The 12,751-nt window shown below is 43.6% G+C and overlaps 1 protein-coding gene across 2 annotated transcripts in view; it reads right to left on the bottom strand.

Moving 5' to 3' along the window:
* Positions 1-12,751, bottom strand: part of LOC148891981 (segment polarity protein dishevelled homolog DVL-3-like) — a 55,536-nt gene that overhangs the window by 5,856 nt on the left and 36,929 nt on the right. For both annotated transcript variants that reach the window (XM_089009242.1, XM_089009241.1), the window contains exons 12-14: positions 7,540-7,671; positions 7,258-7,425; positions 1,527-1,730 (exon numbers count right to left, since the gene is read on the bottom strand). In XM_089009242.1, the coding sequence (XP_088865368.1) occupies positions 1,527-1,730; positions 7,258-7,425; positions 7,540-7,671 (504 nt within the window). The remainder of the gene's footprint in view (positions 1-1,526; positions 1,731-7,257; positions 7,426-7,539; positions 7,672-12,751) is intronic.

Below are 12,751 nucleotides of genomic sequence, written 5' to 3'. Positions count from 1 at the left end.
CAGACGCATGCGCATAGTAGCATCAAACCGCTCGCTTCATTTGCAACGAAAAAAAAAATGATACCGAGGTAGAGGCTACCGCGGCGAACTCGTTTGACGTGATGGATTTGCCGTTTTGTGATAGTCGGTGTATACCGGATGGTACCCATGATGGACAAATGTCCCTTTTTCCGTACAGATTTTCTCGTACGTCGTACACATCTTAAAATGCATCATAAACGTACTTTGTACGGCAAAAATGTACAGGTTGACAGGGATGCTACAGGGGTAGACTCGCTGTGCATGGGAAGAGTTGATTACATATGGAATTCCGTGCTCTGTTGTACTTCCGCCCTCTTTCCTTTCATTCTTATCCTGTTACAATGTCTGATCGAGCACAGCGTTCATTTGTCTGAAAAAGTATAAACCATGGCTTTTTGATGTGTCCCAAACAATGCTGAGAAAATGAAGTACGCTTTACACACGCGCACGTTTTGGGTTTGAGTCTCGTCTCTGTTTGGAGTATGCCAGAAGAAGTTCGGACTGCTTTGTGCCAAGTGTGAAATCTGATGGAGGAGGAATTACAGTGTGTTGTTTTTCAGGAGTATGCCTGGGCCCTTATTTCTAGTGAACAGAACTTTGAATCCGTCAGGATACCAAAATATTTTGAATGATTCCATGTTCCATTTTTACCGATCCATATATTTTGTGTAGTTTTAAGGTTTACAAAATAACAAAGTAGAACATTATGTTTTATGGGGACCTGGAACGGATTATTCTCATTCTCATGGTTTCCTATGGGAAATTATTTTTTGGGATACACACTTTTCACCTTACACACTCTGTCTGGGAACCAATTAAGTTCGTAAGGCAAGGTATCACTATATTACTAATATTTGAGCAAACTAATGCAATCTAACGACGTCTGACTTTCCACTCCCACACATTGATTATTTCAAATCCAAGTTGTTATTCCAAGATGGCGGGGGTTTTGGGGAGAAATCTGCTTACCTCTGACAGAGTCACACTATGTTCTTATAGGCTTCCGAGAATATTGAAAGTCAACATGGTTCATTGGTTCAATTTCTGGATTCAAAGGTCAGACATCAAACTTGTATACAAGTGGTACTTTATGCGAGTCCGAGCATTTGTATAGCTGCGTAACTGATGACAAACCTAAAGTTTTGCTAATTGCCTGCATTAAACTTGATATATCCTACATATATAACTATAACTTTTTATGACTGCAATGGTTGGTGTTTCAAGGTCTGAATGTTTCCACGTGTATCCATCCACTGTCCAGGTGGGCATATCAAATTTTGACTCCACTGAGACCCCCCTAAATAACCTCAAAGGGGTGTCAATTTTATCACCGGTAATAACCATATACAATAACCAATAATAACCATGTCTGGAGTTTGCATATGCACTATCCCCTTACAACTATATTTCCCAGGACAGAAGTGACTTCAAAGATGATCACAGATATCTTGGCATCAAAGGAACGAGGGGAAATGTTGAATGGGTGCTTTGGTTTGTACACTCACCGCTGTGATGGCTTCCGGCACTGCCAGCTGCTGGCCCACCGTGGAATGGCTGAGGCAGGTCATATGGGTGAGGGATAGGGAACTGATAAGGCAGAGGCAAAGGCCAGGGAGCTGCCCCAGGGTTGGGCAGAGAAGGAAGGGTGTCCTGATCTGAGGCGCCCCCACTGGAACCGTCGTGGTCGTGGAGCGACAGGTTAGTCATATCTGTTCGGGGGCAAAAAAGGGGGCAAAAGCATTTTTACACCGTTTTACTCGACAGCCGTTGAAGTGCTGTGATAATCTTCCTGATTCTTTGTATATTTATCAAACGCAAATCTCAGTTCATCAATTTTATATTACACAGCGAAAATACAAAGCAGTTTGAAAATGCCGTTTTCATGGATTGAGAAAAAACAAGAATCAAAGAAAACTCAACTGTCTATGTGAAAAAGTAATAGCCTCGTGAACGGAATCATGGTCTCTTCCACTTGCTTTTCATTTCTGGACCTTTTAAGGACCCGACGGCGAGTTTCGCCATTCAGCAGGGCAGTCACGGTGGACTTACTCAACAGAAAGCCGCATATCACTGAGCTGGTGTTAAAATCATTGCTGGCAAAGGAAGAGCAAATGTTTATTTTTAGTGGCAATCAGCTTAACCCTATACTTGACATACTGTGGGCATGTCAAACGGACCCAAAATGATCCAAAGTGATCATGTGATCACTATATGAACTGATCGGAGATGCCTGGAAAAAAGCAGGGCAGGAACAAGGAAGGCTGAAAAGGACACTTTGATCCTCTCCTCTTTCATCTCGTACTGCTTCATGTGACAAAGAGGGTACGGAAAGTGCTGAAGAATGAATGACTCTATGTGTCGTTGTGTTGTCATATTATTTGTTATTTATAAACTATATGTTACTTCCGGGCTGGCGCGTGTGGCTGCCGCTGATCACCCGCAAAAAAAATATCCTGTGACTGCAAAGTGTCCTTGAAAGTTTTGAAAGGCGCTTAGGAATGAAATGTATTATGATTATGATTATGATTATTAATGTTATGTAGTCTGACAATGTGCTTTTAGGGGAAGGGTGCCAGGTGCATTTTCCGGCAAAACGATTTAGTGCAAAGGTGGGGGAAATGACATACACAAATTAAATGAACACCATTTTTTTTTTTTTTTTTTTATTTTATAAGCTTACATTTAGGACAACTTAGAACATCATTCTACAACTTCTCCTTTTATGGATTTATTTTTAACTTTAAGGACAAGTATGAACCTTGAATAACTACAATCACACATAATTAACTGGTGACATCCCTGTGGAGGAATTTTGGCCTGCTGTTCTTTCCAGAGTTATTTGAACTGGAGGATACGAGCATAAACTGCCCGTTGGATTCAAATTGCAATAGGATTCCATAACATTATTATTATTATTATTATTTTCAGCCATTCAGAGATGGACTTGCTGCTGCATGATCCAAGAGCACGTGAGTTTGCATGAGCAAACTGATTGTTGGACGTTCTCCTTCCAGATTTTCTGGTAGACACCTACAATCACAGGACGTTCTCCTGGTCCTGAGGTACCAAAGCAGTCACAGAGCAGCACACTACCATCACCATGTTTAACTGCTGGCATCATGCCCTTTTTACCCCAGACGTAACAGGGAGCACATCTTTTATTTTCCATAGGGCTTGCGCATCATCAAGTTGTACAGACGCTCCCCAACTTACGAACATTCGAGTTACAAATAACGGTGCATACCAACATTTTTGCGGGTACAGGATGTGGAAAAATGTTCGGACAGAGATGCTGTAAGTTAGATTTTGAATTGCACGCCTTTTTCCGGCCAAGCTCTTTTGCGATTGGCTGCGTACTGTGCTTCACACGCACGTACACAGACACATTAGAGGTTTCAAGGGCTGGATGTTGACGCAGCGGACACCAAGGCTGACCAATCAGCGCCCGGCCGGCTATGCTGAAGTGTTGAGAACGAGTTCAGGCCCCGATCCGCCAAGCTCGCTGACGATTGGCTGTGTATAGTAGGTGGGCGGGGAGGAAATCCCTCTTCCCAATTGAGGCTCTGAGGATGAGGCGCCGAGCTCGCTTACAATTGGCTGTTTGGAGTATGTGGGCGGAGAGGAAATCCTTCTTCCCAGTTGAGGCTCCGAGGAGGAGGCGAATGGCAATCATAATAAAACGTAATGGCTGCTGACACGTAATTCAGTAATGACGTGCCGGTAGCTTCAGTAATGGCTGGCTTACTGAAGACCCAAGTCGTATTACAGTAGGTATGAATTTATTTCACGACTGTTAGTCTGTGTTTTATACTTCCCCGTTCAGTTTTTGACTGAAACATAGATTCCATACAAAATATGGCACTGAAGCAACATCCGACAGGATTCAACTTGTGCGTGAGTGTCTGTATCTGGAATTATGTCTTTTTGGACAGCAGTGATTTTCGCAGTGGAAATTCTCTCATGAATGCCATTTTTGGCTAGTGTCTTTCTGAGAGTACAGTCGTGAACACTGACCTAACCTGAGCCCTTCAAGGTCTGGGGGACTTTGGGTGGTGTTCTATGTTCTTTTCCAACCTTGTGGATGGGTCATTGTCGTACCCTTGCGCTAATTTTAGCTGGTTGTATGGATCCCAGTTTTCCCCATTTGTGGATACTGGCTCTGACAGTGGTTTGATCAAGCTTCAGGGGCGTTGAGATGGCTTTGTTACCTTTGCCAGACTGATAGATTTCGATCCTTTTTTCCGATTTCTTCTTGAATTTCTTTGGATAATAACATGATGTATGTTTCTTGAGATCTTGCAGTCTGTTTCACTTTGACAGATTCGACTTATGATTTATGGATTCAACAAACATTAGTGTGATGGTGTTGTACGTGGAAGTGAACTGAGACTTTGCAAAACTGTCGTTAATCTCTCGATGAAAAGGTTTCTTCAGCCACCATCTGTACTTCTTTGAAGGTGTCGGACGTTTCGCTTCTTATCCAAGAAACTTCTTCAGCAAACTAAAGTCTTATTGGTAGTTTAGGCCCTATATATATATATATATATATATATATATATATATATATATATATATATATATATATATATATATATATATATACCTACTGTCCAGACATGGTGGTGCCGGACTCTGCTATGATAGGTCTCTGCTCTCAGGTTGGGGGGCGCAGAGGACTACTCCCTGCAGCTGCTCCACTGATAGTTCCTGTCGGTCTGACTAACGACTGGCCTGATTGCCCCAGTTCGACCGGTATCACCTCATCAGTATTACTAATCCTATGTTGCCTAAGCAGGCTATTGTATGAACGATCCAAATTGAATCTCACCCCACCAAACCAGTTTAATGAAGGATTCAGTTGTTTTATGAAAATCACTTCTTTTACTCCCCTTTCAAACCATCTATGTCCTTCCGCAAAGATTTTAACCTCATTGTCGTCAAATGAGGGGTTGCTCGCTTTTAGGTGCATATGTACTGCCCACTAGAATTATCCCAGCGATGTTTTTTTGAGAATTTGTTTAGTCTCCCCAATGTACTTCTCTTTACAATGTTCATTCTTACAATGTATAGAATAAACTACATTACTTTGTTTACCTATCTTTTGGATGCACTACTTTTTGCTTTCAAGTGTTTGTCGGTTTGAAATAAGTAGGAATTTTGTGTTGCCAAAGGACTCTTTGTAGTTTTTCAGAAACTCCTGCAATGTAAGGTACTGCTACTCCTCTCCTTTTTGTTCCTTTTGTGTTGTAAAGGGTGGTTAGAATCGAAAATCGGACCACATCTGCCAATTATTGGAAATTTGACGTATTTTACGTATTTTAAATTTAGGGAGAAATTTTACAAACAAATTCATGGTTGTGCTATGGGCTCACCAGTTTCACCCATAGTGGCTAATCTGTACATGGAAGAGATGGAGAAACAGGCCCTCACATCCTTCCCGGGGACAAAACCTAGACACTGGTTTAGATATGTGGACGATACTTTCGTCATAATTAAAAAAAAAAAGAAATTAAATCCTTCACAGATCACCTCAACTCGGTAGACTTCAACATTAAATTTACTCATGAGGACAACATTAAAGAGAACCAACTAGCCTTTTTGGATTGTAAAGTAATTATAAAAGAGGACGGAGCGCTAAAAACAGAAGTCTTTAGGAAGGCTACGCACACTGACCAATACTTACTTTTCGATTCTAACCAACTGAACCAACTTAGAAAATCATTGAACAGAGAACGCGAATGCAAAGGTAACCGTTTAGATAAGAAAATCCAAGTTAGGAAGAAAGGGAGGGCACCTCAGGCCTTCCATTGTTCAAAGATCCAAACATCACAAAGGTGAAATTATTGTTGATTATTTGAAGTGCATAAGTCATTTTGTTTAGGAATGTTATTTCAACAGTAATTTGGTGGGAGTGTAACTGGCGGGTATCTTGTCATCGGTTGCCATGACAACAAAAATATAATTTATTTGGACCTGTTCTGTAAAAGTGTTGAACATTTCTATGCGAACCTTTATATGTGTGTTTTTCTAAAAATCGTCTTTGATACTTTATTCATAATGTTTTGTCATTATCACTTCCGCTTCCGTGTCATGTGTTTCGATAAAAGCGAGTAAGGTGAGACAGACGGAACGAGACTGATGCTAGAGAGACAGAAGCAGAGCAACTGCTAGATAGAGAATGACAGTCGAAAGTCTACGTCGCAGGTATCAAAGTCAAGGCCCGCGGGCCAAATCCGGCCCGCCACATCATTTTTTTTCGGCGCGCGAAAGCAAATCAAACTTGTTAAATTCCATGATGATTGCTAAAATCTGAGCCAAAATGTCTTATTTTTGGATGTCAACCACAATAAAAGTCATTATTCTTGACTTCAGATTTGAAAAGGAGTTATTCATTAATTTGCTGTGTGCTCTATATGTCATATTTGAAGGGATTTAAACATTCTAATGGGTTCCCCAAATTCATAACGGCCCTCGAGAGGAAACCATAACGACGATGTGGCCCGTGGCAAAAAATGACTTTGACACCCCTGGTCTACGTCAATGTTTATCTACTTTCGGTTAATAAGGTGCACACGGTATGTTATTAATTTCCTTATTGACTGAATGTTTTGTCGAACTTATTGTAATGTTGTTGTTTCAATGTCCTTTATAGTTTTCACGGTGTTCAAGTGTTTCACAATAAACGTTGTGACATCAGTACGAAGCGTCAGCCTTGACCGGGGTAGATACAAAGACTTTAGTTTGCTGACGAAGTTTCTTGGATAAGAAGCGAAACGTCCGACACCTTCAAAGAAGTACACATGACAGCTGAAGAAACCTTTTCATCGATGGACCACTCCTGTACGACTGAGAGCTTACACAGACATCGTTAATCTCTGTTGGTTTGTTATTTTAGAAGGAGGACAATTACTTTTTTCACATTGGGACATCAGGTTTCGTATGTATTTTGCATCATGAGAAATTACAATGTAGAAACTGCATTTTGTACTTGCTTGGGTCTCATTCTCAATGTGATATTAACATTGTTTTGACAAACTGAAGGCTCTGGATGAGATAAATATGCCAAGAACATAACAATCAGGAAATGGGCAAATAGTATTGCACATCACTGTATACAATAATAAAGGCATTCTCTTTTGACAATGTAGTATGGAAATGTAGAGTGGCTCTATCGATCCTTTTTTTTTTTTAAAGATCACTCGACATGTTTAACTGGAGAATTCAGTTTCCACTTACTGCCACAGAGGTCTCCAAAAACATAGTAGCACTGCTCAGAAAACGTGATCTTGTTGACGGTATGTCGAATGTAGCCAGCCTTCAGAAGGTTGCTGGCGTATTTTCGGGCTTCTCTGCGGTCTGTGAAGCCTTCCACGTGATGGAAGAGCCAATCCACCACATCAGAACCTAATGATACAAGTAAACAATACTGTTTCTAACTCAACTCAAAGATTCAAAGATGTGGCATTTAAGCAAGAAAAAAAATAAGACAACCCCCCCCCCCCCCCCCCCATATACTACCAATGAAGGCGTTAGCGATGGTGATCTTCAACCACATCCTGTCTCGCACTTCCAGGCCTGACTCTGGACAGGCCATAGCCTTGGCTACTGTTGCCATGTCAGTGTGAATGGAAAGGTGGAAGTCATCAAATCCTAGAAAGACAAGAGAATATATGCATGCATTCACATAGAGTCTCATCTTAAACTGTATGAACACGAGATTTTGTTTGTGCTGTCTTGGAAATGACCAAGACAGCACAGCACACAATGATTATCGTTTTGCACCCTGCACTTAGCACAGCGCAGTGTGACCGTCTATATTGTCTGAGCTGCCATTCCGCAACGGCACTGCATAGTGGTGTGATAGTTGGATGCACGCAAGATGGGCGCCTGCACTAATGGGTGTCACATTGCAAAAAGTTCAACTCGGCGACAAGGTACTGTGACAACACCTTGCCAGACCCATGAAGAGAGCTGTTGGGGCAATGATTTCTGGGGGCCTACAGGAGGACATTAAGAAAACATTTCATTTATAAGCGCCTTTCAAAACTCTCAAGGACACTTGTACACTGAAAAGAACATCAAGTAAATATGTACGGTGTTTAAGTGAACTGAGCTCCGGAACACTTGGCATATGTGGTCAAGAAAGCAGAGCTAGGTACATGGTTGTTCGCTACTTGTTATGTACCAGGTTGGTTGTGGGTACAAACCAGTATGAGAAATCACCAGGCTACCTGCTTGCCTTGCAATCAATGCCAAATATGGATTAATTTACACTGAGCCGCTGTTGTCCTTGTATCGTCCCACAGTGTGAAAACCAAATGGTAGCGTGTCATTGACTTTAATTTGTCCACCGGCAGTTGAGATTTTCATTCTGCAAATCAAGTCCTTTTTTGCATGTTTACATGACCCGGACCAATTGGAAAGTCAAAAAGCAGGGGAGGGCACTGATAGCCAACCCCTCTGCCCCCACCATGTCTATTTGCTGGCAAAATAAACAATAATATTAAACATACATTTAAGTTATAAGCGCTTTTCAAAACTCTCAAGGACACTTTACAGTCACAGAATAATTTATATCCTAATAAATATTCAACCTTCTTACACCGTTGGTTCCTCTTTCTAACGTTCGATGCACACAGCGGTCTGTTTTAGAAATCATAAATACAGTGAGACACGAACTTAATTGGTTCCCAGACAGCGTGTGTAAGGCGAAAAGTGTGTATCTCAAAAAGATTTCCCATAGGAAACCATTAAAATGGGAATAATCCGTTCCCGGGTTTCCATAAAATATACTATCAACTAAATAAGCCTTAAAACTACACACAACATACCTTATTCTATGTATAATAAATGTGCTATTGTATTGTAATGAAAGAAATACACTGCATTGTATCATAAAGTCACAAAGAGAGGCACATTACATGAGGACTGTAATTAAAGAAATAAACTCTGCTGTAAAATAAAGTTTTTTTCAACTTATCGATTGCCCGAGACCGTCGCTTTGAGAGCACGGAAACACCTTTTGCAACAGACGCACCTTTGATGGCTTCTCTGTTCCGGAGAATGGGAGCTATGGTTGACTTAGCATAGCCGTGCTTGGCCACTAAATCACACAAACGCACACCTCGTTCGTGTTTTTCAATCATCTCCTGCTTCTCAGCGACGGTGATTTTATTTTGTCTTCTTGGGCTGAACACGAGCCTGTGGTGGTTTTTTTTTCGGTCCCATCATAGTAAAATTATCAGCAAAAAGCTCCAAGTAGGCGATCGACGTGTGCATTCAATGAGAGGGGGTGTGCAAAGTAGCGCCGGCTGGAGCGCTGTTCGGTCGTGTGCTTCCGCCGAAGATCACCCCGCCAGCCGTGGTTGGTGTGTATTATGAAAATAGTGCTTATTATAAGGTTTAATTTTCATAAATTAGAGGTTCTTAAGACGAAAAGTTTGTAAGATAAGGTGTTTGTAAGTTGAGGTCTCACTGTATGTGGTTTGCTCTGACACTTACAGTAACTGTATTGAAAACCTGGTTGGATTAAACTAGTTTTGTTAACTTGGATTGAAATCTTGACAAAACAGTTCAATAACAGTGAGGACAGTGAACTGAACGTCCTCCCAAAAAGCTAAATAGAGACATAGTGTTCCTCTTAATTAATCTTTTGATTTGTGCAACATTTGTGCGGTGACAAAGCATATTGTCTTTCGGGTTTTCGCCTTGATGGGACATTTAAGACCCCAGTTAAGTTGGTAATTCCTTAATTATCCTAAATTAAAGAGCATCATCTTTCCTTCCAAAATGCTATCTGGGAGTGGTAAGAAGTGTGCAGCAATGAATCAATATGTCTAAATAATAAAATGGTTCTTGTTATCAGCACATTCTTTTCAGGTTTTGTTATTTGAACTGTTTTGTGAATTGACACATTGTTGACTTGAATTGTTTCATGAATACACTAACGATGTTTTTAGGAGGTTGTATTAAACAAAAATCATATTCTTTTAGGAATTGAATCTTTTCATCAGATTACATCATGTCTTTTTTTTTCTAAGTTGTTTATTTTTGTGTCATGAAATCCGAGACCACACAACTCTTAGCCTAACTTCTTTCACTTTTATTCTTAAACTGTTAAACGTCTTATGATTACATACTCAAGCATAAACACACAGTAAAACACATCTAGAATTAAACTTACATGTGTGAAAATAGCCCCTAGTGCAGGGGTGGGCAAAGTTTTTGGCTCAAGGGCCACATTAATTTTTAAAATTTGTCAGGCGGGCTGGGTAAGCCAGCACGAGATATGGCACATATAAAAAAAACTCCCTATGTTGACAGTCTCTACCAAATTTCATCAAGTAGGCATCGTGAATACGTAAACGCTGACAAGTCAGTTTTGGAAGCCCAAATTGGACTAGATAAATAAGAAGTCTTTCAAATTAATTCATGGGTCATTTGCCTTTATTTTAGCGGTATCTTACAATATACGACCAACATATTTCCATATAACCAAGATGATATTATTTATTGTTTTTGTTCTTTAATTCCTGAGTTTATTGCAAAAATACAAGAAATGAGGACATGGGAGAAATGATTACATATTACATCAAAATGACTGATAAAGTCATTATTGTCATGAGCCAGTTGACAGCTGGGCGGGGCCTCCGCTGCCGCCGTCCGCCAGCTGCTGTCAATTTCCTCATCACTGATTGTTGGACATTTAAACCAGACGCTGGCACTCACCCAGCGTCGGAAGATACTTCGCCTCGCGCCCTGCCAGTACTTTGATCGTGTAATCAGTACGTGATTTGCTTCGCCCGAGGAATGATTCTAGCCACGAACGCGTTTGTTTTCTTGCACCGCGTCGTAGGTTGTTCTGCACCCCGTGTGCCTCTTTGTTTACTTGGTTAGTGTGGTTGGGTGTATTGCCGCCGCTCACCCACTAGCATTGTCATTTAGTCATTCTTTGTTTTATTCTACAAACTTTTTACCGGGTCCGCGTCTTCTCGGACCCGCGCTTTCTGTTAATGAATCTACTGCCTGCACCAACGCCTCTGTCCTGCTTAACGATCCACCACCAATCCCTAACGTTCCTGCTCGTCAGCTGCCACTGTCGCCGCCGGAACGTGACAGAATCTTCCGACCAACATGGATCCCGCAGACAGTAACCGTATCTTCTCCGTCCTCGCTCAGCAGGCGGAGCAGCTCGGTCAATCGGTGCCCGCCCTCGCGGAGGTCCGCCACGACATCACCCGATTGGCCCAACGGGTAGAAAGACTTGAGACCAGTGACGCCTGCGCCTCGGGGGCCGTCCCTAGCCAAACTATGAGCCGCGAACCCAACATCCCACACCCCGCCCGTTACGGAGGGGAGCCCGGACGCTGTGCGCTATTCCTGCTGCAGTGCTCCATAGTATTCGACCAACAACCCTCCGTATACACCACTGACGCGGCCAAAGTGTCATATGTCATATGTTACCAGCCTGCTTGCCGGACCCGCAGCCGCTTGGGCGTTGGCCGTCTGGGAATCTCGGCCGGAGCTCCGAGCCTCCTTCCCGGACTTCATCGCCGAGCTACGGCAGGTGTTCCATCACCCGGTGAGTGGGCAGGAAGCAGAGGCCCAGCTGTGGATCTGCCACCAGGGCAACCGATCGGCGTCGGAATATTCTGTCGCCTTCCGTGTCCTGTCAGCTGCCAGCGAAGGACGAACTGGCCACCCGCAACGAGTGCTCCAGCCTTCGCGAGCTGATCTCCCTCACGCTGCAGCTGGACAACCGGATGCGAGAAAGGGCCCGGGAGCGTGCTGCCCAGGCTAATCCCGAGCCGCCGGCGGGGACCCGAGGGGGCACGCGGCCGTGGAGCCTATAGAGATGGGGGGGCGAAAGGGCGCGGCCGTCGGAGCGACGCAACACCGGCCCGGCTTGTCAGCTCTGTGGGAAGCCAACTTCCCACAGACCCCGCCAAGACTGAAGCGGTGGTAGAATGGCCCACGCCCACCTCTCGCAAACAACTACAACGCTTCCTGGGCTTCGCCAATTTCTACCGCCGCTTCATCCGTGACTACAGCCGGAAGGCCCTCCCTCTCACCCAACTCACCTCCATTAATACGTCTGTGTAAGCTCTCAGTCGTACAGGAGTGGTCCATCGATGAGAAGGTTTCTTCAGCCGTCATCTGTACAAAAGTGAAGGTTTTGGACGTTTCGCCTCCTATCCAAGAGGCTTCGTCAGCGAACTAAAGTCTGACTGGTCGTATCGGCCCTATTTATATATCCCTAATGTCCAGACATGGTGGCGCCGGACACAGCTATGATAGGTCCCTACTCTCAGGTTGGGGGGGCAGAGGACCCCTCCCTGTGGCCCCACTGATTGTTCCTAACAAGAGCCGTTCACCGTGCATACCGACCACAAAAACTTGGCGGTCATCCGGGCCGCCAAGAGGCTGAACGCACGCCAGGCACGGTGGGCGCTCTTCTTAATCCGCTTCTCCTTCACCCTCACCTACTGTCCAGGGACCAAAACCACCAAGCCCGACGCCCACTCGCGGATCCACGAGCCAGCAGGCAAGGAAGACCTCACGGAACCCATCCTGCCCGGCCGCCAGATCGTGGGGGCGCTCCAGTGGGAGGTCGAACGGAGGGTCATGGAGTCATTAAGAGGTACCCCGGCTCCCGATAACTGTCCCACAGGCAAAGTGTTCGTTCCCCAGTCGCTGCGCTCACAGGTGCTCCAGTGGGGGCACGTATCCA

Source organism: Hippocampus bargibanti, linkage group LG11 (assembly GCF_051943395.1).
Source record: "Hippocampus bargibanti isolate YZ-2025 linkage group LG11, ASM5194339v1, whole genome shotgun sequence".
Taxonomy (NCBI): domain Eukaryota; kingdom Metazoa; phylum Chordata; class Actinopteri; order Syngnathiformes; family Syngnathidae; genus Hippocampus; species Hippocampus bargibanti.
This window is presented reverse-complemented; position numbering and strand designations above follow the sequence as displayed.